Genomic DNA, 27,634 nt, shown 5'->3' with positions numbered 1-27,634 from the left:
ATAAAATGCTGCCCAGATGGCAAGCTTATGTATTTTTTTTTTATTGAGCCCAAAAGAAGCTTCTAGTATGGACCAAGTCTGGTGAAAGAGCAGCATATCACCGAAGAGAAAGGGGGCATAGTTTTTTGGAACTGGGGAGCAGGGGAGAGTCAAGAAACAGTGTAGTGGTATTAACTGCAATAGTGGTCAAAAGCTCCTACCAGTTAGATGTATCGGGAATTTGTTATCAGGTAACGTATCTGCCATTATTACAATGAGAAAGATGTAGAAAAAGGTAGACAGTGGGGTAGAAAGACATTATTCTTTATAAATAAAATGTTCACTTGTGTCAGTATTCACATTAGAAAAATAAACATTCCTTGAAGTAGACCTCCAGGTAAAATACATACAAATCTAGGACTGCGGTTCTGCCTCCATTTCACTGAGAGGACTCCGTCTCCATGGTTTCCAGAGGAACTCCTTCCGGGGGGCCCGGCTGCAGGGCAGGCCCCTCTGTGTCGGTCACTATGACAATGTCCCCCTCCCCAGACACTATGGAGCCTGGATGGGACAAGATACGCCCATCAGAAGTCTGGGTAAATATCTGCTCCTGTCGCTGGGATGGCAACGTGGGACCCCCACTGGCATTTTCGAAAGCCATGGCTTCCCTGACGGCAGTGATGCCCTCCAGCTCCCTCCGGTCAGCGTGTGTCTCGGTCCCGCAGGGCGACTGGTCCAAGTCCCCCGCGTGGCCTGTGAGGCCCCCTTCAGGACCCAGCAATCCACCCTGGCTGGGTTGAGGCCCCGGCTCGGACGTGGTGCCGTAGGCATAGCCGGCTGGCATGACGTCCACGGACCATGCTTTCTCCTGCGGCGGGGCCGCGGCCTCCAGAAGCAGGACCTCGCCGGGGCCGGACCGCGGGCTGCTCAGGTGGGAGCCGCGCACCTCGCGGAGGCTTCCCGCCTCTGCATTTCCAGGCCGGCCAGGCAGCAGGGCCATCGAGGTGCCGCAGAGAGCCCGGCTTCCCTGGCCGTCCCCAGCATCCTGTTCTGACGAGTGTTCCTGGGCCTTCTCCCCAGAGGACGCTGCCACCTGGTCTTGGGCCAGAGACCCTGGTTCTCCTAACTGAGTATAAACCCCCAGCCCACGGGCTTCTCGAAACAAGAGAGCAGGGTCTGCAGACCCACTCCCGGCGGCTGAGTCAGCAAATGCTTTCAGCTGCTGGCCCGCCTGTGCTGTGCTGCTGTCGAGCTCAGAAACCGGCATCGTGGGACTTTCTTCAGGTAGGTGAGACGCGCCCCCATTCACTCCAGGGGCAAAACCTAAACAGTTGGGAAAAACAGACAATCATTTGTGTACTGCTATGGCCGGTCACTGTACTCACTATGCAAAACAAGCTAGTCCAAAGTAATTTTCTTGCCCAAAAAATGAAAACATAAACCCTCCTTGTTACTTGGTAGCTTCCAAGAATGGATGAAATTAAAAGAGGAAACTCAGACTAGTTAGGGGAGAGGAGCTGTGTTCCAAGCAGGTGCCAGAGGGTTTTCATGGTTCTCAATGAATAAATCTGCCCTCCCCTCCGGAAGAATTAAGTCATAAGTTCTAGAAGGGAGAACGCCTCTTTAAATTAGAGACTTTAGGATCAGGCGAGGTATCGGGCGGCCCTGATAAGATTTTAGAAAGTTATATAACCACTCTCAGCATGCCTGCCATACGTTCGAGCTGTCTCATTGATCAGTTCTGGCGAAATAAAGCCGGAACATGTCCCATTTTCGAACGTTAACTCTCAGCTGGCACTTAGAGCCAAGTCTCACGAAAGCCAAGCCGTGGACTTGGTGTGTCCTTGGGACCTGTCCCTGGTCTCAGGTCTGCCTAACTTCTTGGGACCCCCGCCAGGTACAACCGACTCAGTACCACGAGGCAGGTCTTCGTTTCAAGAAAGCACCCAAGAAAAGCCCAAAGACCCCAAGACTCATGGGGAATAAACATGGAACCACAGCACACTGGGAGGTTGGGGTAAAACTCTTGAGAAACCAGAGGGTTCTCTGAGATGTGGCCATAGGGGCACCCACCCGAGCAGCAGGCCTCTGAGCCCCAGGGTGCACCCCGCAAAGAGTGTTTTACCTGCACTGGCAGCTGGGGCACACGAGGCCAGCCTCTGCAGGCCTCCACCGTCGGCAGAATACTCTGTGGTGTGCTGGGGCACAGTTTCTCTTCTGGTCCTTTTCACCGAAGCCAGCCTGTCCTCTGCGGTCTAGGAAGAGAAGATGCAACCAGCTAAGACTAGGGAGAAGCAGGCCACCTTGCACCTTTTCTTCCTGGAAAACAGTGTTGTGAGTTGAAGAGATCCAACCCCAATAGTGCAACGTGGAGCAGACAGTAGCCGGGCGCCCCTCACGGCCACGCCCACCTCATGCTCCCTCTTCTGCGGGCCAGCGCCCTCCAGGTCCTCCGGGTCGTCCCCTCGGCTGCTGCGCTTGGGAGGAGTGCAGTCCGTGTGTATTTCTTTTTTCCTCAGGAATTCTTCTGTGATTCCTAAGGACTCGGCAACCTGAGCAGAAAAGGACCCATAGAAATGCTCCACTCAAAACACAAGATTCGGAATCATGTCAACACTTAAGAACAAAGGGCTGAGTTTAAATCTATGAAGTCCCTTTGTACAGCAAGGTGCCACCTAAACAGTGGGAAAAATGAAGATAAATTGTCGTCACAAGCTTCATAATGTTAGTCTGACACCATGGTAACTTTCTTGCCCATTATTCCTCCTTTGCTGAATTCTCACTGGTATCTTCAGAAAGATAATCCTGCCTATTCTGGGACCAGATCTCCTTTACCAGTTGGTGGAAAGGATGTGAGTTTGAGAGCCAGAGCTGGACCCCAGCACCTCTGCTCAGAACCTGGGTGACCTTGGAAACCACCTACCTGCTAAGTTTCCTTATCTTATGAGGGAGACCACAGTTGCCCTGAAGGGACTTTGTAAAGATTAGATTAGACTCCCTATACAAAACCTACGTAAAGCACTGGATGTTAAGGTAATAACCAACAGCTATCATCACTGATACCTGGACAGCATAAAGAGAACACCACAGAGCAGGCAAGGGGTGGGGAAGGAAGGAAGGGCAGCAGGTCAAGGTTAAGCTAGAGAACAGGGGTCGGCAAGCTTAGTGCCCAACAACCTGACAGTGTCCCCTGCCAACAGAGCCACTGTGTTCGCTCCAAAGAGGCTGCGTCACATCCCGAACTGCCCACAAAGGGTCCCGGTGAGCATGCACAGCGTTCGTGCACGTCCTGTCTGCTCCGTAACAGGATGGTACCCACACCGGCTTAACTGACAGTTTACAAACAGGTAGGTGACCACTGCCAACTGGGGCATCTATGGGAGGCCTAGCAAAGAATCCACTGCATTTTAAAAATGTATGATTTAAGAAAATAAAACACAAGAGTTTATTAGGTTATATTAAATATTGAATTTGTATAAAACTAATGATCATGGCCAAAAAAACCAAAAAACAAAACCCAAAAAACCCATGTATTATATAACAGTGTAGATTAAGACTTCTTGCTACAGAAGCAACTAACTGCTCTGTACTGAGAGAACACTCACCTTTCCAATCACAGACAGGCAGCTCCATCGTCAGTGTAATCACATGTCAGGAGCAGTCAAAGCCAACATGGCCTAAGCAGTCTTCATTGTTGTGTGAGTGATTTTTTTAGTAAACCCGACACCACTTATTTACTTTCTGACCTACTTACTTACGTACCTGTATTCACTAGCTGGTTGTATTTCTTAGATCCCGCATATAATTGATGCTATACCGCATTTGTCTTCCTCTGACTTACCTCCCTCAGCATAATGCCCTCCAAGCCCATCCGTGTTGTTCAACAGTCTGGCGAAACCAGACTATTACAGCCCCGGCACGTGAGAGCCGGAAAAGCCCGTGAGCTCAGTGCTGCCCTTTGGCAGAGGGGTGGAGGGTGCAGGGACTTGCCGGGAGTCAGTGAGCTGCTCAGTGGAGGCGCAGACCTGAGTCTCCGTGCTGGACACAGTGAGAAGCCCCTGGTGACCTGACCACGGGCCACACTCTGCCCAGCAAAGGGTTTGATCCGAGACAAGTAAATCCTCATCAGCTCATGACATCTTTTGGTCAAGGACCCAATATAGCTAAAGGCAATGACACTGAAATGAGAATTCTGTCGACACAACCACAAAAAATAACTACTGGTCCCTGTGTAACTCAGCCCTTTGCAAACACCTACACACTGAAGAAAGACACAGTCTATTCACTGTGATCATCGGTGAGTGGGAGGATTATGGGTGTTTGCAATTTTCTTTTAGCTTATCTGCATTTCCGAGTTTTCTGAAAAAAGCATGTATCGCTTTTATATTAAGAAAAAAACCCTGCACTTGACAGTAGAAAAAGCTAGAAGAAGCTGACTGGGAAGATGTCACTACTAAAATAAACATCCTCCTTTTTAATGGACAGCCTTCTTTTGGCTATAAGAGCGAGTCTCTCTTGTGAGCTTGTTACCTTACTGTTGTTTATTTCCAGAGAACAGGGACCAGAGCTATGGAGGTAATCTTGACACATTTTCTTAACCATTTTATGCAACTCTTCAAATTCCTTGTACACAGCTGGGAAGAAAGGTTTTGCTAGATGACCTTTTTCAACCTTAGTGAAGATAAAGATGACAAAAAAAATGTTTAAACCCAAGGCAATGAAATGGAAAATACAGAGAGAAATCTGAAAGAGGGAAGGCCTCAAGCTCCTCAGCCCTCAGCAGCCAAGAACACAGGCACTGCCTTCGCTCCCCAGCGAGAGCCTATGTGCGCCCAGCATTGTGTGCCCATCGGCAGGGCACCAGAATGGGCCTGGGAGAAGCGGCCCAGGAAACAAACCAGCCCAGATGAGGGCCACAAGAGGATGGTGGCCAGGGGAGCGGTATGGGAAGGCAGAGAGGCCCTGAGGACAAAAATGGGCACAGTCCAGGGCCTGCAGGCCAGGGAGGGCCAGGCCTCTGCTCCTCGGGGCGCCTCCAGGGAGCGTGGGTGCCGGCGGTGAGGCCGCATCTCAGAGCGGGCTTATCGGGGGCAGAGCTGCAGTGGAGGAGGCTGGCAGGTGGGTGGGAGCCAGGAGAAAGGTGACTGTCGCTCCTCCCACACAAAGTGAAAACAGTCACAGGTCCACGAGCGGCCTGCCTGAGAGCCGTGTGCTGGGCATCCGGGCAGGACCGGCAGGCTCACTTTAGCTCTGTCCTGGGGCAGGGAGAGGATTTCCAAGGGCCTGGCTCCTTCTAAGTAAATATGAAGGACGCCTTTCTAAATAACTTCAAATCATCCCCTCAGTCACTTAGAAACACTAAGGAGACTCACCTTCGTCAGAAGAAATTCAGACACGGTCACGACCTGAGCCAGCAGAGGCAGAGCCAACTCCACTAGATCCTCCCGGTCACACTGGTGGAGAAACTACCAGAAGAAAGCGTTTGACATCTTTGACAGTATGGAAAGAATTTCCCAGCAGCCAACGAGTTGTTGTAGCAAAGAACACAGAAGGCAGAAAGTTCCCTAAATTCTCAGTGATTACGCGCCTCTCAACTGTAAATGTTCTGCCTTGTTAAGCATTGCACTTGCTCACCCGCTGACAAAGCCCCGTGGTCAACGGTGGGTTCAGAGTCTGGCTCCCGCGCGACAGCACTGAACGAGTGGTGGGCGCCAGGCCCTGGAGAAGGACACAGCGGTGGGGAAATGTGCTTCCTGCTCTCCAGGGCTCACCAACTAGTGCCCGAGACGAAAATGCAAGCAAATCCCGGGGCAGCCCTCCGCCAGGAGACCACCACCAAAGCACATGTACAGGCAGGACAGACGAGGAGACTAGGACCCAAGGTGGGGGGGAGGGGGGGAGAGGATGCAGGGAGGGCACCATCCTCAGTCCTCAGGATGGGGGAGGGGTGAGTGAAGGGGGAAAAGAGGAGTCATGGGTGCCTCTGGGCACCCAGCTGAGCACCCAGGCAGCCCCCTGATAATAGGGGGTGGGGCAGGAAGCCAGCCTGTGGGCTCCGGCAGGATGTGGAGGGCTCTACAGGACAGCAGGTGGGGATGTCTGAAATCAGCTCTGAAGCTCGGGAGTGGTCTGGACAGAAGTACAGGCGTGAGAGTCAGCAGACGGAAGGTGGTTTGAGAAACCAGGAGGATGAGTGAGATCACCCAGGGAGGCAAGAATGTCTGGGCGAAACCGACACTTCCTAGAAACAGTCATACAAGGCTCAGGGAGGCCACGGGCTCAGGGCTTAGGAAGGGCCATCTATTGGGAGCTGCAAACTGGCAGGGGTTCCAAGGAAGCCACAGATGGTCATAAAACAGTCAAAAAGCAAAAGGAAAACCTTTTCATTTGCAAGATAAAAATGTCTAATCGTGACCTTCAAGAGCCCTTAGAGCAAAACGACCAGCTGGTTTCCAGCACTCAGGAGGCGTGAGAAGGTGGGCGTGTGGGGCATGGCCCCTCTGCGGTCTGGCCCACGTCCAGACGTCCAGGACACGCATCACAGCAGCAGAGAGGGCACCTCCTCAGTTCCCCGCTTCCCAGCCACGCGCACCTGGCCGTGCTGCCGCTGACTGCTCTGGCCGCCACCTCTCCCCTTGCACAGCATTCCCGCCCAGCCAGGACGGGGCCCGTTACTGGACGGACACCCAGTTCCTGTATAAATGAATGCCCGTTTCTGGGGAGACTCCCATCTGTAAGATCAAGAGCGGTGCTGTTCGGAGCAGTCCTCGACTCTCAGTATGAAAGGTGTGGCACTGCCAGTCAAGGTGACGTGTTAGGGTCACCTCACTGGTCTCAGATCCAAATTCTGGATCCGCCACCGACCTTCGGGGTGACCTGGTACAAGTTAACAGCCCCTGTGAGGTTCAGGTTTCTCATCTAAGCAGAGCTACTATGGTCAGGGACTCAGTGAAACGAGGCACAGCAGCTGTGCCGCTGCGGTGCCTGCGGGAAGCCCGTGGTCGGAGCTGGGAGGCGGGCCTGCTGCCAGCAAGCCACTCTTTCTGGGGCCAGTTGTCTCACTAACTTATCTTGTGCTCTCTCCTGCTGTTATTCACTTCTTTTCTTTAAGATACTCATCCAGCCATTAGCAGGCAAATAAATACATCCTAGTCAAAGACAATTCGGGTAAGTTTGGGTTTCCGCTTTTCTAAGCCAATCCAACTAAATTCGATAAACTTACTTTCAAGGGGGTGGAATGGAGATTCTAGAGTTCAAAACCTGAAACATGCTTTTATACCTTGAAACTTTTTACAAAAATATAGAAAACCATTTCTGTTGTTTTCTAAACTGCTTCCATGAAAACACAGCTTATAATTATTCTAAAACTGAAAAAGGCAAGCCGCTCTATATTTAAGGCCCTCTGGTCATTTCAAACAGGTACACCTAGGAGTTATTTCAGATAATGCTGTCTTTGAATTTATTACACACTTCATCTAATTACACATCAGGTGAACTGCTTAGTTGACCTAAACTGGGTATTTTACTTCTAAATTCAGAAACCTAATAGTGAACTGCCACGTACCATGCCAGAGACACAGGTTTCAAGAACAGGGTTCTAAGAGCGACGCACCTCCAGGAGCCTGGCTCTGCTCCTTGCCGGGCCCTGTGCACACGCTGCCCCAACGCCCACCTGCGGGCCAACCGCTCCACTCTGCTCCAGGACGGCTGCGCTGGGCTCTGGGAGGGCCATGGAGTAGCCGCTTCTTCTAGGTCCGGGGTGTCTCTCTGATCCCAAAAGGGCTGAAAAACTTCCATTTTTTGGTTCAGACACCAGCGCCTCTTCAACGTCTACAGACTGACCATTCTAGATAGGGTTGCACACCCAAACAAAAATAAAATAATCATGCTTTATACACCATGATGAAAACCTTAAAGCAGAAAAATGTCAAGTCAAAAGCAAGGAACTTGCTAAATTCTTCTTCTTTGCATAATTAAGACACATAAACTACAATCAATGCATCTTACAGGTAAACCAAGTATCCCTTTAAGACACCAGACGAATACTACCCTGCAGGTCAGGGCTGACAAACCCTAACCCTGGGGTGTTGCCCAAAATGAAACAAAAGACTTTTCTGATGTCACTACCATCTTAAAAATTGACCTGAATTTTATTAATTCATAATTTACCCATGACTTTTAGATTTTTTTAATTATTTTTTATTGGATATATTTCAAATACCATAAAGTTCATCCTTTGGAAATATACAATTAGGTGGATTTTAGGATATTCACAAGGTTGTGTAACCATCACCACTATCTAATCCCAGAACAGTTTCATCATCCCCCAAAGAAACCCTACACATTATCACACATTCCTCCCTCCCCCCAGACCCAGCAGCCACTAATCTACTTTCTGTCTCCATGGATTTGCACAGCTTTGTGAAAAGAATCGGGATCTAACACTATCTAGCTATTTCCTCATTCTGTGCCAATTCCCTCCTCCTCTGAAAATAGGAATAATACACCTACATCTCCCAGGACTGGTGGAAGGTTAAATACAAGGAAAGGTAGCACAAAGTGTGTCCTCTTAAAGAATTTTCCCTCCAAATCTTCATTAAAATGGAGCCTCAGGAGGAATGCCAGGTCCGCCTGTGGCTTTAAGCACCACGTGGCCATCCACGGCCGACTCAGGAGAGGAGACGAGGCATAGTTCTGGCTGGAGGGAGCCGCTCTGGGACCCCACGGCCTCAAAGCCGTCTGGAGCAAGGCTAGGTGCCTCAATTCCTGAAATCAGATATCCAGAAGCTGCTTTTGCTGTGGTGTAAGATTTCATTATTGAAGGAAATGGAAGTGCCAGCCGGCCTGGTCGTCCAGTTTGTCTGAGGCAGTCCTGGCTGTGCCTGCTGTCCCTTGGAATGATTAATAGTGCCCCATTCATTCTCAGAATGTCCGGGTTTGGGTGACAAACTACATGGTCATGCTGCTCCTACTACAACTTAAGAAAAGTTAGAGGTCTCTCAAAAGTCGGGCTCTTGCCAGCTGTGAGATGCGTAGAACCTCCTAGCAGAGGCAGCCGGGCCTAGAGTGCAGGCTCTGAGGTCAAAAGACCTGGGTCTAACCCCAGCCTGGACAGAGTCCTAGGCGTGCCTCAACGGGGAGCCCGTCATCCCCTCTGAGCCCCATGCGCCTCGTCTCCAGTAGGGACTCCTGCACCTGCCTTTAGGGCTCTCACAGGATGAGAAAACGTATGTGATGTTCCTGCCCAAAGCAGGCGTGCAATAAACGGTATTACTGTTATTACTATTATTACTGAGGCTGCAAGGTGAGACAATATTTTTGAATCCTAACACAGGGCTGTCCCATGGTTCTACCACTAGGCCTCACTCAGTACAGATCTCCTGGGCCCAGTAGGTGTCTGTTCAGGCCCCAAGGAGCGGATGTGAAAGCGGAAGCAGTCGCCGGCCTCAGCCCTCCCGCAGGAACCCCGTCCGCTGCTGGGAATGAGGAGGTCGCCACGAGCAGGCAAACATGCATTTTCAACAGCTTCCAGGTCCCTAAAGTCACAAACTCCCATCAAGTAGTCACATCAGTTCCAACGCCGGTTTCTCTATTTAACGTCTGAAAACTACAAATAACGAACAACAGCTAACACAAGTCAAAGGAAAAGGAAGGAAGCTTAAGACAAAGAGGGATGAGGGCGACCACAGAGGCCCGCCACTTGTTAACGTGATCCACCTGCTGTTTTTTAAATAACTGACCTACTGTACATGGCACACAAATGCTCACCACACATGTTGGGTAAGTTAAAATTTCAGTAAATAAACGTTGACGTGGTGATGCAAACTCATGGTGACTCGTATCTGCTTTGTCTGATTGAGTTTCGGAAGGGGCAAAGCAAGGAGAGAACACGGCAAGCAGACGTCTTACTGCGGACGCCCCAGGCAGCAGCCCTGTGGACTGGCGCCCCCCACTTGGACCTTTCCCAGGCCCACAGTCATGTCAGCATGAGCCGAGAGTGCTTGCGATTAGTTTTACTGACCGGATCTACAGGACTGGTGCCTGCGTTCCCGTCAGTAAACCGTCGGCACTGGACGGAAGACACACTTCTCCTCGATTATCTGGCAGCAGTGCAGACAACGTAAAGTTAATTTAAGGATGATGGGCAGGGGACTTCCCTGGCGGTCCAGTGGTTAAGGCTCCATGCTGCCAATACAGGGGGCGTGGGTTCGATCCCTGGTCGGGGAACTAAGATCCCACATGCCGTGCGGCATGGCCAAAAAAAGATTAAAAAAAAAAAAAAGATGGGCAGGAATCAGGACGCTATCACCAGACAGAAACGTTACCTGCAGGCCACCCCGTGCTGAGCGGGCCCCTTCCTCACTTAGAAGAGCTGGCGTGGACAGCTCCCGGGATGCCAGGCTGGTGGTCCTGCCCTCCGTGGGGCCCAGGATCATGCTCCCATTGGCTTTCTTAGACAGCAACGTCTCAGGCTCCAGGTGGCCATGGCCTGGATTCAGTTTAAAGTGTCGGGCGAGCCCCCCCTTTCCTATATATGACTTTTCACAGGTCTGACACTTAAAAGTTTTGGGCCTCAGAGAGCAGCTCGATAAATCAAAGAGCGTCTGCCTTCCACTGTGGTCTTCATCTTCCTCCACGCTCAGTTCTGAATAGTCGTCAGAGTCTGAGGGGTGCCCACCGGCCAAATCCTCTGTTTTTATGAATTTATAATCTTTAGCTTTATACTTGGGAGGTCGAGATATCCGTCCAGAACGTGTTTTCACTTTTAAAGATTTTTTTAGTTTCTTGGTGCATTTTGTTTGCGAGTTGGAAATAAATAAATGTGCTGGACTGGATGAAACAGATGTTCCTGCTGGCGGGTCAGAGGCTGACAGAGGGGACAACGTGGTGCCTTGTCCACTCAGGGCCTCAGAGGCCAAGACTCTCTTCGCAGGGTCTGGCCGGAGGGCGAGCAGTGGCCTCTGGACGAACACCTGAACAGGAGGCTGAGGTGAGTGACTCAGGAAACGCGGCTGTGGCCCGGTGCTCAGGAGGGGCTGTGCCCCGAGCAGCGGGGAGCTGGTGACGCTGAGCCCCAGCGCGCTGCAGTGTCTCCCGAGCGGCTGGCTCGGCCTGGCTGTCTTGGGCTGGATGGTGGCCAGTGCTGGCATCAGCTTTTCCTGACCTTTCGTCCCTCCAGATGTAACCTTGACACAGATGGCTTCCAATTGCTTAAACACAGAAAGAGAAAAGAAGGACTATGCTTACCAACATTTCTACAATTTTACTCTCATCTTAAATCCACTGTTGAGATTTTTTTCTAACTTATACATCTTACATAGAAAAGAGTCTATATAATGTATCTGTAGTGTTTACAGTGGTGCTTCTCAACCCTTCTGCCCAGTCCACAGTAATCCATTTTACGTCACACCCCTCGTGCTTACAGAAACATTTGCATATACATAACAAAATAAAACGTTCACGCCCTTACCACTCCTGCAGAAAGGCCTCTGACAGCATCTACTCTACATCACTTTAAAAAAAAAAATACCAGTCAAGATCCAGTAATGAGCTCATGAATAGCCTTCTTTATAGTTTTACCATATGTGTGTTAACCTGGAGTTCTTAGTACTCTAAATTGGACTCAATTCAATATGTGGCCTCTTTTTTAAAAGTTTTCAGTGAAATTCTGGAAACCAAAAAAGCCATAAAGAACTATGTAATTCAGGTCGCTACCACCTACCTTACAACATGCAACATTACTACCCGGGGAAGGCCCTCTGCTATGCCCCCAACCCGCATGCATTTTTCTTCACCCTGTCCTGAATCTGCTCTTTACCATTCTCATGCATTCCTTATATTACACTTGTAGATATCCCTAAAGATATGCAGTTCCGTTTTGATGTGTTTTTAAGCTATAGGTAAGTGAATATCATCTCCGGTATCTTGTTGGGGCTTTTTCCTCCCTATCTTGTTTGCGAAATTCATCCATATTGACGTGTGCAGCTCTCAGACGTTCATTTGCTCTGCAGCATGACAACAATGTTCTCCTGTCAGAGGACAGGTGGTCACCAACCCTGCGCTCTCTGGTCTGCTCTGCGCTGTGATGTATGTGTGTGTATACACGTGTGAGTTCCTCCAGGGCACACACCTAGGGGCGGGGCTGCATTTCTTCACCAACTTTTTTTTTTGACATCTAATGAAGTTTTAAATGCATGTGCTTTTTTTTTTTTTTTTTTTTTTTGCGATACGCGGGCCTCTCACTGCTGTGGCCTCTCCCGTTGCAGAGCACAGGCTCCGGCCGCACAGGCTCAGCGGCCACGGCTCACGGGCCCAGCTGCTCTGCAGCATGTGGGATCCTCCAGGACCGGGGCACGAACCCGCGTCCCCAGCATCAGCAAGCGGACTCTCAACCACTGCGCCACCAGGGAAGCCCCGCATGTGCTTTTTGATCCCCAGCAATCCTGCTTCTTGGATCCCAGAAGAAACACTGGCACAGGCACAAAGATGTATGTCTGGGAGGTTCAAGGCAGCACTGTCTGTAACAGCAAAACACCCACCAATGGGAAGGGCTGCTGCCAACAAGGTTCCACAAATACTGAGCAGTGACCGGGTGCCTGACACAGCGCTTTACGGAGACTAAATGCTGTCATGGGCTCGGGAGAGGGGCAGCAAAACAAGGCTCCTTCCCTCACCAAGCAGAAACAATGAGCATCTTTCTCCAGGGAGAAAAGACAGACAAACCTCATCACCCAGAGCCGGCTTTCTCAACTGCAGCACAACTGACATTTCAGACCAGTAAGTATGTTGTGGCAGGTGTGCTGTGCACTGTTGAGCACCATCCCAGCCTCTACCCACCAGATGCCAGTAACACTCCCTAAGCTGTGACAATCAAAAATGTCTCCAGACAGCGCCAAACGCCCCCCGTGGGGCAAAACTGCCCCCAGTTGAGAGCCACCAATTTGGGGTCACCAACAGGCCCTCTTTGGACTCAACCCTCTACCAAGTAGAGGGTCAATAAAAATATCACACAGGACAGAATGGAAACCCTCACTGCAATCAAGCTGGGGTGTATCTGTCTGAGTGCATGTTAGACACTTACTACAAACAGCAGAGACAAGTCAACATATTGGTTTTTGAGGAAGGGTACAGAGCTGGTCCTGGGCTACTGTGAATCCAATGACAACTAGATTTACTTGCACATCTTTTAAGAATCACATTTGTTTCACTTTACTACCAATCACTTCGAATGTGTCTCTAAGCTCTTGGGGTATTACCAGATAATGCCATTAAAGACAGACAAAACCCCCCCACCCCCCCAGGCCAAATCCTATTGTTTTAGAATTACCACAAGTGGCCAAGGTGGTCTAATTCTTTCATCTGCTTTCCAGACCAGTTTACCAAGTGGGTACTATACTTGATACTTTGTTATATGTCTATTTCATTCAACAGAGTTTTACTAAGTATCTCTGGGTGCCAATACACAAACAAAAGTTAAGTCCCAGCCTCACCCTTGCGGAGGGGGTGTTTCCCCTGCCCTACCTCAGTCACCTACAAACTTGCTGACTCAGGATATCCTGCCTCAAAATCTGTACTTTCAAAACGCCACTGATGATTCTGAAGGCAGACTAGGTTTCCTAAGGAACACCAATAGGAAAGCAACACCAAGGTGCAACGGGTGCAGTAAGAGGGGCAGGAACAGTTCAGGCCTGGTAGGCTTCCCAGAAGCGGTGACCTCCGCGGGGGGCCTTGAAAGCTGAGTAGAATTTTTGCCAGCTGGAACACATATTCTAGGTGTAAGGAAAAGCGTGTGAACGCAGGGATGCATGAAAAAGGGCACGTTGTGTGGTAGGAAACTGGAAATGTTTCTGTGGGGCAGGAACGGGAAGGATGGGAGGGATAGGGGCTGACCTGTGGGAGTGTGTCCACTTGGTCTGTGCCTTCTAATCCACGCCACCCCCAACAGAGAACCACAAGGCCTGGGATCTCCAAAGGCACACCCTGCCCCACCTCCAGCACTGCCTCTCCTCTCCTGTATTTTCAACTTGGACCCACCCTGCAGATCAGGTTCAGATGCCACCTCTTCTGATCCCCTCAACCAGAAATAACCTCTCCCTTTCTCTCAATGCATTTAGTTCTTTATCGTACCTCTAGCTTTCTGGCCTTGATCAGAAGTTATCCTGAGTCATGTTTTACCTGCCTGGTAACATCATAACCTCCCTAGGGGCAAGGTACACATCTGATTTGTCTTTGTGGCCTCCATGGCACAGCTTGCGGGGGAGGGGGTGGGCGGCGGGTGGGCAAAGAATATTAGCTGAACAGACTGCAAAATTACATCGTCGTGAATGCAGGTAGAATTTATAGCATTCCAACTAGATTAGCTACCGAACACGATCATGCTACCTAAGTTTGCTTTCATTTTCTGGAATACGTCATTTTTGGACTCTTTCCTAAGGTACCAAACCCAAAAATCTGTAGCCACATTCAACAGGCCCTGGAGAGTAGCCACACCTAGGGGACCCCGGGCAAAAATCACTCAACCCCTCTGAGCTAGTTCTTCATCTGTAAAACGCTGATAAAAGCACTACTGTGTGGCTGCTGAGAACCAAGCGGCTCAGCACAGTGCCAGGCACGGAGCAGAGGCCAGCAAGTGAGCCACTGGCACCCTTCTGACTCCACAGACCTGCGCTGCAGGGCTTATGTGAGAGGCATCTGTTTCAACAGCAGAGTACGAGCTGGAAAGCTCACTCAAGGAGCCAAACCTCCCACAAATAAGGAAACTAAAGCCCAAAGAGGTCGCGTTACCCAAGGTCACACCTCTAAGAAGTATGGCATTTGAGCAGGATCATACTTGTCTTCCCAAACTTTAGTGAGACAACCTTTGCAGTCTTGATGACCAACTGGCTATGACCCTAAACTGTCAAAATCACTCAGTCAAAAACAAAACCGGGGCTTCCCTGGTGGCGCAGTGGATGAGAGTCCGCCTGCCGATGCAGGGGACACGGGTTCGTGCCCTGGTCCGGTAAGATCCCACATGCCGCGGAGCGGCTGGGCCCGTGAGCCATGGCCGCTGAGCCTGCGCGTCTCCGCAACGGGAGAGGCCACAACAGTGAGAGGCCCGCGTACCGCAAAAAAAACAAAAAAAAAAAACCGTAAGTGAAACCCCGTGAAGATCGCTGATTCTATTCTCTACCTATTTATTCTAGTGGAAGAAAAATCTATGGCAATTTTGAAGTGAGAAGCATTGTCCTTTACAAGCCCAGTGCTGAAAGGGGATGCCTTTACACGTAATGGGAAGGACTTCAGGCTTCAGGTGCTACACCGGACCCTCTGGGCTCGGAAGACCACGTTCTAGATCCAGCTTCCCTAGCAGCCAAGAGCTGTGTGACGGGAAAATAGCGCCGCTGAGAAGGGATGTTGGCTAGTATACAGAGTGCTTTCACGTGTCTCATTCATTAAGCGAATGTCGGGCACGTGCTGGGCCATTTGTAACTGGGGTTACAAACACAGGCACTGCCACAAGCCCTGCACCAACTTAGTGTAATGTACTTAATTCTGTCCCGAGTCTCGTCCGTGCCACTTGCAGCACCTTCCACATGGAAAATTCTCCTCTTAATGTCCTTCTAACCCATTCTGGTCTCCACTCCGGTGTCAGGCCTAAGGACTGCTCACTCTCCAGCAGCCCCCGTGTCAGGCCCACAACATGCCTCACATCCTTCAGAGCCGTGGTCGACGCTGCGCCTCGGGCAGGGCCCGGAACACCGTGAGTGATCGAGGCGGAATGAACGGACGAAGGCCTGGGAGAGGAGCCAGGCGGCACGGAGGAGCCCTGAGCAGGGCTGGGTCCCAGGCAGGGGCCGCCATGGGCACAGGCTCCGAGAGCCCGGAGCGGGGGAGGAGTTGAAAACGCTGGGGCGGTGACAGGTGCGGGTGGCCTGCGGTCCCCATGGAGCTGAGTGTGGGGACGCCCTGAATTGTAACGCGGGCGGACACCGGTCTCTCGGGCTGGGCAGCTCTAAGGCCTAAGGGGGAAAGCGCGGGCGCGGGCTCCGGCCTGCCCGCCGCGACACCTCGTCCCACTCCGGGCCTCAGTTTCCCCGGAGGTCCCTCCCGGCGCCTCACCTGCGGCGGTAGCAGGCGCCGCGGGCGCGGGGGCTCGGCCCCGGGGCCCCGCTGCAGGGCGGCCTGCTGGGCCGCGTCCCGCAGCCGCCGCGCCGCGTCCTGCAGCACGAAGGGCGGCGGCGGCGGCTTCGCGGGTGGCTGCGCCTTCGTCACCTGCTCCAGGACCCGCCGCAGCTGCTCGGGGCCCAGCGGGGCCACGCGCGCGGCGCTGCCTCTCTGGCCTGCGGGAGCCCGGCGGCCGCCGCCGCCGCCGCCGCCATCCTCACTGCCGTCCTCAGCCTCAGGCTCCGCGTCCGCCATAACGGCCGACGCGGGGACTCGAACCCCGGTCACTGAGCGCCGACCGCTCAAATGTGCGTCACCTGGGAAAGGGGGGCAGCTACGAGTGCCCCGCAGGCCAAGACACCTCGGAAGGCGAATGCACCTGACCGAGCAGATCGGTAGGCGGGGCCTGAGCCGGGCCGGCTCTGCCACCGCTTCACCAACAACAGGACCCGGCCGAATTTTCTTATGGCTTGTCGTAGACGTATTTATCGTTCACATATCAGCTCCTCCAGGAGCTGTCCGGGAACTCTCAGGCAAAGGTCCTCGAGGTTCCAGAGCCCCGGCCCTAACATCACCCTGGCCAAATGTTCTCAACGTCACGTGAAGACCCTGCCTGGACGTAGACTCCTAGGCCCCACCTCCAGACCTTCCGATTTAATATACCCTAGAGGTGGTTCAAAGTGTGAATTTTTTTTTTATAAATTTATTTTATTTTATTTATTTATTTTTGACTGCGTTGGGTCTTCTTTGCTGCACGCAGGCTTTCTCTAGTTGTGGTGTGTGGGGGGGGGCTATTCTTCGTTGCCGTGCGCGGGCTTCTCATTGCGGTGGCTTCTCTTGTTGCAGAGCACGAGCTCTAGGCGCACAGACTTCAGTAGTTGTGGCTCGCGGCCTCAGTAGTTGTGGCGCACGGGCTTAGTTGCTCCGCGGCATGTGGGATCTTCCCGGACCAGAGCTGGAACCCGTGTCCCCTGCCTTGGCAGGAGGATTCTTAACCACTGCGCCACCAGGGAAGTCCCTCAAAGTGTGCATTTTTAACAAGTGTGCTCCCCAACCCCGAAATTGTTTCCATGCCGGCCCCCTCCTCCCTACCCACTCACCCAGGCGGGGCGCACCTCGAGGGTGTAGTTTTACTCATTCAGTGTCCAGCGGTGCACGCTCAGGCAATGAATGATGGACGAATATGAATGAATGAACAAACGAGCGAATGAACAGCGCCACCCCTCTTCACAGCTCAGTCCGCAGCTCTACCGCCCCCACTTCTTCGGCCCATCCTTTCCCAATCTCCCCTCCTTTTACTCTCCTGATTCCGCGTGTCTTGTAGCCGCTAGTGCGTGCACCTGTCTCAAGGGGGCAGTAGAGCCATTGGTCAACAAACACTAAGCGCTTGTTGGGTGAGTCATCATCGCTGCCCTCCGTATAGAGTCTAGGCTGGAAGAAGGAAGACAAAACCAGCATTTGCTGTATGATATGATGAATGCCATGATGCTCATGGTGGGGGCAGCTGGGGGCCAGGCTGGTGTCTGAGAAGTTTCCAGTGAACTTGCTGATCATTTTTCTCTCCACAGGACCACCATCGCATCGTCATCATAGTCAATCTTGCGTTCGCTATGCTCCCTGCAGTGTCTATCATTAGTGACCTCACTAAGGATTGGCCAGAGGGGAGATTAGATTTGTGGAATTTGTTTCAATTTCTTTCTTTTCTTTTCTTTCTTTCTTTTCTTTCTTTCTTTTTTTTTTTCCCCCTCAATATTTATGTATTTGGCTGCGCCGGGTCTTAGTTGCGGCACTCAGGATCTAGGATCTTTGTTGCAGCGTGCAGGATCTTCCTTGAGGCATGCGGGATCTTTAAGTTGCAGCAGTGGGATCTATTTCCCCTACCAGGGATCGAACCGGGGGCTCCCTGCATTTGGAGCGCAGAGTCTTAGCCCCTGGACCACCAGGGAAGTCCCTGTTTCAATTTCTTAATCCTTCTGTTTTCTTTCTTTCTGTCTGTCTTTCTCTTTTCTTTTCTTCCTTCCTTCCTTCCTTCCTTTCTTTCTTTCTTCTTTTTTTTTTTAAACTTTTGAAAGAAAGATCTTTTCATCCTTCCATCCTCAGATGTCAGAAAGATCCTCTCTGATCCCTAAGCCAAGTGCCCCTCATCTAGAACACAGTATCCCATTTATCTTTCTGAGCCTGGAAGGGAGGAAAAACTTTTCCTCTATCCTCTCAGGTTCAGTCTCTGGGGGAGTGTGAATTAAACTGACAAAAGACAGATTAACAAGAAAAAAGACCATTTTTAATAATGTATTTTTATTCATGTACCTACAGGAATTCATGGAAAAATGTGACTCCAAGAGGCAGTTAGAATGTGGGGCTTATATAGTATCATCTTAACAGGGGAGGGGATGGGTGGAGAGGGCACTTACCCGACAACAAACAACTTAGGAAAGAGAAATAGGCTCTTACCTAGAGTAGATGGGAGATAAGATAGTTTTATGACAATGCCTGTTTAGGTGATGCCAGCTTCTCCTCTCCAGTGATAAAAGTCAGTCTTGCCTGATTGTTTCCTGGGGACTTATGACAATTGAATTCCTCTGAGTCCTTTTGGAAGGCTCTACTTTAGGCAGATGAGGCTTTCCAGGAACTCAAATGGCTTCTGCTCAAAATAATTTTTATGCCACAGAGGTGTATTCTGGACCCCTTCAAGCCCTTGTTTAGGAAAGTACGGGCTCTGAGGGCAGCAACCTCGGCTGGCTCCTCCTCTGCAAGGTCCCCACATCTAACAGGGTGCCTGTAACACACGTCCAAGGTGTGAAATGCAACCAGTGTACAGGCGTCTATTCTAGAGGTCAGCAGCCCTAGGTTCTCCTTCTAACTGTTCATAATAACAACGGTCCCATAGCTGGCATTTAGTGGGCACTTTTAGTACACACTGAGCACTTGCCAACGGCTTTAAGCCTGTGGTCTGTGGCTTTAAGCCTTGAGCCGTTACAGATTTAAGTCAGAGCTTAAGACCAGAAAAGAATGAATGCTTGCCCCCATGGCCCCGTGACAAGCTGAGAACAGCGCCCTCAGGGTCCAGTGGTTAGGACTCGGTGCTCTCACTGCTGGGCGGGGTTCAATCCCTGGTCTGAGAACTAAGATTGAGCAAGCTGCAGGGCTTGGGAAAAAGAAAAAAAAGAATGAATGATCTAGTAGATGTTCTCACTGGAGATTTTTCAAGCATGGTTGTGAAGTGGAGCAGGACTGTATGGTCTTTCCCTGCCATGTCCTCCGCCTGCCTTTTGTCTGTAGAAAAACTTTAGCCAAAGAATGAGAGTAACCAGAGAAGTGAGAAAATACAGAAGAAAGGAAAACAGTCAAACAGGACAAAACAATAATAGTTTAGTCAGAAAGCAAAGTCAAGGAGATTTAGTTCCTCCTCAAGGGCTATACATAGTATTCTGAGCCGTATCCTGGGAGCTGTCTTGTAGGTACTGAAATCCCCACCAGGTGGAAGAAAGTAACTCCATGATGACCAGACCGTAGCCATGACATAAGCTGCCACAACTCCGAGAATCGGCCTCAAAGAAATGGGAACAAACCGACCCTGGAACTGAAGATTAACTGTACTGAAAACAATCAAGATGACGCTGGTCAGACCACCGATGACCGATTTCAAGGTGACTGTCAGAGCTGACTGTGCTGTTTCTGCATGTAGCCCCCTCCCTCTGTCTATAAAAGCTCTTGCCCACTGGCTGTCAGTGGTGGGGAGTTGGCCTTTGGACAGGAGTCCGGCCTCACTCCCCGCCACACCCCTCCCCTCACCGTCGGCATCTGAAATAAAGCAAACTTTCCTCTCCACCAACCTTGCCTCTTTATTGGCTTTTGAGCAGCGAGCAGCCAGACCGCACTTTCGGTTACAGTTGGACCCTGATATAATATGGCATTCACCCTTAAAAGCTAGACTTTGTTAAACTAAAAATGCCTGACTTGGACTATGAGTGAGAAATTCATCCAGCTGCCCCTCTGGCTACACACTGCAGAACCAGGAGGAAGAAACGTGAAGTCTTAGAGCTCTCTGAAAAACAAAAAAGCAGCAAGAGGTTTCCAGATGCTTCTGTTACCCAAAAACTGGGTTCACCTCTTGGTGGGTGTGGAGCCAAAAGACAACCAAGCCAAAAATTGAGAGAAGGAAGGATGTATTACTTGCAGAGAGTAAGGAGAACACCAGGGAGCTCTCCCAAAGCGGTGTCAATCCAAACAGCAAAGTTGCGGAAGGGGCTTGGGTGGTATATGTATATTCATGAAGGGTCTTGGGTGGTATATACATATTCATGAAGCGGCTTGAGCAGAGGAGAATTCAGCCTAGAATTGGGGCAGAGTTGTTGATTGAAATCACGAGGGTCAGAAAAGGTCAACATCATGAATCTTTAGGTTCCAGTAGATCTGGTGAAGAAAGTTTAAATTCTGCAAAACAGCTCAAGAAAGTGCTTCCGGCTAATCTTTACCACTGAAACAGAACTGGGAGTCTTTACAACTGATTTATTATCTTTGGTATTGTTACTTCTCTAGCCCAATAACAGTTTGTTCTTCGTTCCCTTAAGATCGTTGTTACTGAGACCTGTTCAAGGGCAAGCATTGTGGCCAGGCTTAGATCACAAAATGACTTAGGCCTGAAAGGGCTTCTCTCATGTCAAGAAAGCCATGCCCAGTTCTCTTCCTCACGCCTGCTGCCCAATCTGCTTACACTTCCACAACCAGAAGGGCCTCACTAAAAACATGGCAGTCATTGGCTGGTCACTGTCTCCATGTGGGTTGGAATTTGTGTCTCTCATTTACTGCTCCCTGCCTAGACTAGGGTGCTGGACATGCAGAAGGCTCTCCATTAACATGTGTGGAATGGGGCTCTCTTTGGCAGCACATATACTAAAACAGGAAGGATACAGAGAAGATTAGCATGGCCCTCGCGCAAGCATGACACTCAAATTCTTGAAGCGTTCCATATTCAAAAAACAAAAAACAAAAAAACAGCAAAAAAAAAAAAAAAAAAAGATGTGTGGAATGAATGAATTCCAACCCTGGATTTTCAATTCTAAGAACTCCAGAAAACTGAGGTCTCCCCGCGAGGGCCCTCAGAAGCTCTGCATTAGGTAGCAACCGGCGGTGGCAACTGAGAGCATCCTAAAAAAAGACCCAAAGTGGGCTGCAGGCTTGCAACGCGCGGGGACTTGGGGTAACCAGTCAAAGCCCGAGCCCGCGCGGGATCCTGCCCTCCCTCCCTACCCGGCAGCCTGCCCCAACTTCCGGACCGAGTCCAGAATGATTCCGCGACTCCCTCCTGTTTGCACGCGGCTCACAGCACTCAAAAGGCATACTTTTCAAAGCCAATTACAGTTGTAAAACAAACCCATAACGTGGGGGAGGGAAAAGGAAACCGGCACCTGTGGCCCGTACGGGGATCGAACCCGCGACCTTGGCGTTATTAGCACCACGCTCTAACCAACTGAGCTAACCGGCCACTGAGCGCACCAGCGCCGCCGGCATACCTATGAGATTTCTCCGCCTGCTCCAGGCCGTGAGCTGGCCAAGCGCTTCTAGGCGGAGTCAGCCGTGCTGACTCCCAGCCGGCTCCCGCGAAGGGCTGTTGTCATCCCCATTGGCCAGATGAAACAACTGAGACCCGGGACCTTTAAGGAGAAGAGAAGTGACTTCTTACAGCGAATCGGAGGCTTTCGCAGGGGAAATGCAAGCTGATCTTAAAATTTAACTCGGGAGCAGGATTTTCCAATATTGCAACTCAGTGCAATTTTTATTCATCTCTGAGAATCCTTGCAGCATGGAAACTTCGTGTGTCAAGAGCATTTGGCGAGGCTAAATACAGCTTGGAAAATGCAGAAAACCAGAGAAAGGACAAAAGAACCACAGAATTCCCCACCGCCCCGAAACAACGGCTACTGGAGACTTGGCATCCTTCTGGCCAATCTTTTTTCACTGTACGGTGTTTAAAAAAAAATTTTATATATATATATATGATTCAATTCAACCTTGTTAAAAAGAATATGATTTTTTTTTTTGCGGTACGCGGGCTTCTCACTGTTGTGGCCTCTCCCGTTGCGGAGCACAGGCTCCGGACGCGCAGGCTCAGCGGCCATGGCTCACGGGCCCAGCCGCTCCGCGGCATGTGGGATCTTCGCGGAACGGGAAACGAACCCGTGCGCCCTTCATCGACAGGCGGACTCTCAACCACTGCACCACCAGGGAAACCCTGAGAATATAATTTTTATGTTGCTTTTTGTACTTAATATTCTATTACAAGCATATCGTTCAGTAATTGAAAATGTCATTTTAAATGGTTCCTCAGTGTTTCTTCAAGTAGGTAAGGCATAGTTCTTCCTTCCCCCTCCTTCTGGAATGTCTGGAAATTGTTGTCATTTTGTCCTCTCTTGCTATACAGCACATGAATAAATCATAAAATAGGGGCCGAATGGGCAATATGACAGCCACTGCAAAGGGATAGGGTCTGTACGCAAAAAAAAAAAGGAGAAAAAATGCTGGAAAGACAAAACTCAAAGATGTCCATTCCCCCACCTGTATGTCCCAGGGATCTCTTGGTCTCTGAGAGGCCCTAGCCGCCTGTGCTGCCGGGGCAGATGCTCCAGGAGTACAGGAGAGAAACACCAGCTTTTCACACTGTCCACGGCTCTGGTCTGATTACTCCAAAAAACTGTAACCATCTCCCACGGCAGATGTCTCATCAAGGTTCCCTGTTGCGAGCAGCAGAAGCCGACTCTAGCTAATCTTAACAGAAGAGATTTAACTGAAAAGATGTGAAGTAGCTCACCCCACCACCAGGAAGGCTGGAGAACCAAGTGCAGACAAAGAGCCACTCGGTCAAAATATACTCATTCACCCTGGCAATGCCCTAACCCCAGGGAATCAGCTGTGAGCAAAACAGGCCGAATCCTGTCCTCACTGAGCTCAGTTTAGCAAAGACAGGTGTTAGAGTGAGTGGAGAGGTTTAGGTGCTGTGCTGTAAGTAAACTGTGCTGGTGGTGGAGGGTCCTGGAGACTGGGACACTTGACTGGGACAGATAAATGTAGGCCAAGGTGGTAGAGTGAGCTGCCTGTGACGGAAGCCATCCTGTCCATTTTGCTTACAGCTGAATGCCCAGAGCCTAGCACTCTGTCTGCAATAATATGTGTTTAATAAATAGGAATCAGATTGTTACCGAACCAAACTTGGGTCCCCTCGCCCGTTCACTGTAAAGCCCATCTACTGACCCCCAGTCGTGGTGAAGGAAAGCGCAGCGTTTATTGTAGGGCAGCGAGCAAGGAATTCAGGAGTGCGAGTGCTCAAAATACCCCACCTCCCCGATGGGTTTCAGCAAAGCATTTCTAAAGGCCAGGTGAGGGAGAGGCGTCCCAGGGTACATGATCAGCTTGTGCACAATTCTCTGATTGGTGGATGGTGGTAACAGGATGGTGTCACAGGGCTTAACGTTATCCATCCTTAGGCACCAGTAGGTCTGGGGGCTTCATGCTCACGGTCATCAAGTAGTTAATTTCTTCCATTTGGTGGTGGTTTTTAGCACCTGTAAAACAACTCAGGAAATGTGCATCGGATACTATTATCTAGGTACTTCCGAGAGGAGCTGGAGCAGAAGATATGGGGGAGGGGTCTGTTCCGGGAAGGCCCCATAGGGTTGCGCTCAGTTACAAAATGGATGAAATAGCTAATTCCAAAATTACCTTACACTTTAAAGCAAGGTCAGATAGGGACTTCCCCTGGTGGTCCAGTGGTTAAGACTTCACCCTCCAGTGCAGTGGGTGCAGGTTCAGGGAGCTAAGAACCCACATGCCTTGGGGCCAAAAAGCAAAACATAAAACAAAAGCAATATTGTAGCAAATTCAATAAAGACTTTTAAAATGGTCCACATCAAAAACAACAACAAAAAAGCAAGTCAGATAAAGTTATTGTATTCTGTTCACACCTTCCCCTTCTGGCCCAGCCCCGATAGGGTTGCCAGATTTAGCAACTAATTTAGCATAGTAAGTATGTCCCGTGCAATATTTGGGACATACTTGTTAGTTGTTGATCAGGAATTCAACTTCAACTGGGCATCCTGTACCGTATCTGTCCATCCCGCAGCCACAGTAAAAGCCGTTTGAAAGTCCCCACCTAACCAGCTCCTTTCCCCCACTCCCTCTGCCACCATCACCCTCCTTCCTGGTGTTCCAGCCGCATGTCCTGAGTAGGCGGGGCGCTCCTGGCCAAGTCTATATTCCAAGACCAAGACCCGAGGTTGGGGAGACACAGTGACTGAATATAGACGGCAGGAGGCACCCTAGATCTACGTAGTCAGCTCCGCACCTGGGCGCCCGGCCTCCTCGGAGCCGGGTGCTGACGGAGGGCTGGGCCTTAACCCACCGCTGTTCTCCAAATGTCTCTGAACTTGTCCGGCTATTCTCACTCCATCTTACAGGACTTCCAAGACAAACAAGCCCTAATTTTCATTCTTTGAGTCAGGAAAACGCAAACATACATGATCAGAATTAAACGGTATTGAGTATCATTACTCGGGTTTTTAAAGGTCCGGGGTGGGGGCGGGACTTTGGCTCATGCCGCTACCTTGGATTTTAAATAGTCATTTGCTTTAAATTCAACTTATAAAACTTGTCATTCTGCTTATAAGTTGGATCCTTTGGTATGAAAATAAAGGCACACTGTAGTCGTTTCCTAGAGCTGCCATAGTAAAATACCACGAACTGGGTGACTTAAACAACACAATTATTCTCTCACAGTTTTGGAGGCCAGAAGTCCAAGATCAAGGTGTCCTTGGGGTTGGTTCCCTCTGAAGGTTCTGAGGAAGCATCTGGTCCATGCCCCTTCCCCAGCTTCTGGTGGTTTGCTGGCAATCTTTGATGTCCCTCCGCTTGTAGAAGTATCAGTCTGATCTCTGCCTCCATTCATGGATCCCAACTTCCTACAACAGTGCCAGGCACGTAGGACGTGTTCAATAAGTATTTGTTGAATGAATGTTAAATTCATTGTGCTGAGCATCCCACGGGACTTTTCAAGTTGGAAACATGTCCTTTCATCCTGGCAACATTTCCGATGAAGAATGTTCCTGAAGGAGATTTGACCATCTCCTTCACTTCATATGCTCTCTTTTCTTTTTCTGGAACACCATTCTTCAGAGGTCAGACCTTCTGGGTTGATTCTCTAATTTTCTTCTCTCTTTTGTCTGTCTCCTGGACAATTTCCTTGAATTTTTTTTCAACCTTCTTTTTACATTTTTATTTTGACTCGGGGCCCTGGTACACACAGACAAGGAGAAAGCAAAACACTTTCATTATTGAAGCTCACTTCCTGCCAGTTGATTCTGGAAAAAAAGGAAAGAAAGGGGGGGAAGAGAAATGAAATGCTTCATTGTACAATATGTACTATGTCAAAGCTGTTATACAATACAAAAGAAAAATAGACAAAAAATAGAAGGGTTTTTCAAATGTTGCTTCTAATTTGCTACAACAAATCAGTTGGTTCCGGGGACTTTAAAAAATGCACTTCTGGGACTTCCCTGGTGGCACAGTGGTTAGGAACCCACCTGCCAATGCAGGGGACACCAGTTCAATCCCTGGTTTGGGAAGATCCCACACCCTGTGGAGCAACTAAGCCCGTGCACCACAACTACTGAACCAGCATGCTGCAACTACTGAATCCTGCACGCCTAGAGCCCATGCCCCGCAATAAGAGAAGCCACCACAATGAGAAGCCCGTGCACCACAACGAAGAGTAGCCCCTGCTCACCTCAACTAGAGAAAGCCCGCGTGCAGCAATGGCCAACGCAACCAAAAAAAAAAGGATAAATAAAATAAATTAATTTTTAAAAATGTACTTCCTTAGAGTATGTACAGTCATTGCAAAGCTTTTACAAAGGTCTCTTTTAGACACAAGAGACAGCTATAGAGACACAGGGAGCTGGAAGCCGCAGACTCGGGTCAGAGCCCCGGGTGGCCACCAGCAAGTGGGTGATCTTGGCAAAGCCCTTCCCCTCTCTGGGTCCCCAACAACAGGCCACATGGCTTCTGCACCCTGTCAGTCTGCCTGTTTCATTCTTCCCTATCAATGATTAAAGTTTGTCCTAGATGCTCAATTATCAGTGAAAATCCCCTTGCCCCTGTCATAGAGGAATGACAGAGCACGTGACAGCTGATGATGTTTCTTGATTAGTCAACAACATCTATTGAACATTTGCTCTGTGCCAGGCCTGTGTTAGACGTGCTGTCGAATCTGGCCTCTGTACACCGATACCAAATTAAACCTCGTAGACAAGAGTTTTGGGTGAAGTAGAAAAGAATAGCTTTATTGCTTTGCCAGGCAAAGGGAGCCACAGTAGGCTAATGCCCTCAAAACAGTGTGTCCCAACCTGGAGAGGGTAGCTTTCTAGTAACGGTTCACAGAGGGCGTGATCAGCTAGTGGACAATCTTCTGATTGGTTGGTGGTGAGGTAAGTGGGTGTCGGCATCATCAACCTTCTGGTTCCAACTGGTCTGGGGTCTCCGTGCTTGCGGGCAGCAGACAGTTAACTTCTCCCGGCTGGTGGGGGTTTCAGTATCTGCAAAACGGCTCAAGATATTGTTATGTGTGTCCCTTGAGGGGGAACCAGGACTCCGCCCCAAGGCTGCACTATTGTTTCTTTTTTTTTAATTTATTTTTTATTGAAGTATAGTTGAATTACAATGTTGTGTTAATTACTGCTGTACAGCAAAGTGACTCAGTTATACACATACACACATTACTTTTCATATTCTTTTCCATTATGGCTTATCACAGGATATTGAATATAGTTCCCTGTGCTGTACAGTAGGACCTTGTTTATCCATGCTATATGTACCGGTTTGCACCTGCTAGTCCCAAACTCCCAGACCACCCCGCACCATCTGCCCCTTGACTTGACCGTTCCTCCCTTGTCTCCGAGTCCCCTCCCTTCCTGATTAGCAACTGTTTGAACCTCCCCTTTGTAATTCAGGGAAGGTCGTGGAGGCTGAGTGAAGCCTATTTCCTGCAAACTAGAAATGGGGTACACAGAAAGACTTTTGTGCCCTGGAGCCCCACAGGGTCCTAGTCAGTTTGAGACTATGGGCAAAACCCAAACGGTATTGTGTAGTGCACCACGGACATGGTATTTGATCTTCACCTCCACTGTGTGGAGACTGTATTTTCATCCTCATCGTACATGAAATGAGGAAACAGTGGTCCTGTCACTTGGCTGGGGTCACCCGGTGCGATCCTCACTCTCCCAGCACTTTAAGAACTTTGTTTTTCTTTGGCTGCACCCTGCAGCATGCAGAACGTCCCTGCCCAGGGATAGAACCTGCGCCCCAGCAGTGGAAGGGCTGCGCCTTAACCATTGTACCACCAGGAAAGTCCACATTTTAAGAACTTTTCTATTCTCCTTCTAGGAAAACTTTTCTTGCATTAAAAAAAAAATCTATTGTTCCATGTGCCTTTTTGTAAGAAAAGTGCATAGACGTCTCTCTA

At 49.9% G+C, this 27,634-nt stretch overlaps 1 protein-coding gene and 2 non-coding genes across 8 annotated transcripts; 1 reads left to right on the top strand and 2 right to left on the bottom strand.

The window, feature by feature from the left end:
* Positions 1-287: 287 nt before the first annotated feature.
* ZNF839 (zinc finger protein 839) lies at positions 288-16,519 on the bottom strand. 6 transcript variants are annotated; one of them, XM_033420580.2, is made up of 8 exons: positions 16,081-16,519; positions 10,305-11,189; positions 7,652-7,825; positions 5,352-5,444; positions 4,510-4,650; positions 2,391-2,531; positions 2,105-2,234; positions 288-1,302 (listed from the first exon to the last, which is right to left on the bottom strand). In XM_033420580.2, the coding sequence occupies exons 1-8, from the start codon at positions 16,378-16,380 to the stop codon at positions 419-421; spliced, it is 2,748 nt and encodes a 915-aa protein (XP_033276471.1). In that variant the 5' UTR covers positions 16,381-16,519; the 3' UTR covers positions 288-418. The 6 variants fall into 6 exon arrangements, with proteins under 6 accessions (XP_033276471.1, XP_012388342.1, XP_033276475.1 ...); XM_012532888.3 differs by having other exon boundaries at positions 7,592-7,825; positions 16,081-16,518; XM_033420584.2 differs by lacking the exon at positions 4,510-4,650 and having other exon boundaries at positions 7,592-7,825; positions 16,081-16,517.
* A 4,475-nt stretch (positions 16,520-20,994) lies between these two features.
* On the top strand, positions 20,995-21,101 carry LOC117200302 (U6 spliceosomal RNA). Its single transcript, XR_004481781.1, has one exon. It is a non-coding gene; the product is annotated as a U6 spliceosomal RNA (small nuclear RNA).
* A 435-nt stretch (positions 21,102-21,536) lies between these two features.
* TRNAI-AAU (transfer RNA isoleucine (anticodon AAU)) lies at positions 21,537-21,610 on the bottom strand. Its single transcript has one exon. It is a non-coding gene; the product is annotated as a tRNA-Ile (tRNA).
* Between the last annotated feature and the right edge of the window lie 6,024 nt (positions 21,611-27,634).

The sequence above is a fragment of the Orcinus orca genome, chromosome 2 (assembly GCF_937001465.1).
Source record: "Orcinus orca chromosome 2, mOrcOrc1.1, whole genome shotgun sequence".
Taxonomy (NCBI): domain Eukaryota; kingdom Metazoa; phylum Chordata; class Mammalia; order Artiodactyla; family Delphinidae; genus Orcinus; species Orcinus orca.
The sequence above is the reverse complement of the archived record's forward strand: the minus strand, read 5'-3'. Positions and strand labels throughout refer to the sequence as shown.

Coding starts and splice junctions, on each gene's coding strand:
- ZNF839 (XM_012532888.3), bottom strand. CDS start 16,380: ATGGCGGACGCGGAGCCTGAGGCTGAGGACGGCAGTGAGGATGGCGGC. Junction 4,651..5,351: donor CTGAATTTCTTCTGACGAAG/GTGAGTCTCCTT, acceptor ATCTTCACTAAG/GTTGAAAAAGGTCATCTAGC. Junction 1,303..2,104: donor TGCCCCAGCTGCCAGTGCAG/GTAAAACACTCT, acceptor CCAACTGTTTAG/GTTTTGCCCCTGGAGTGAAT.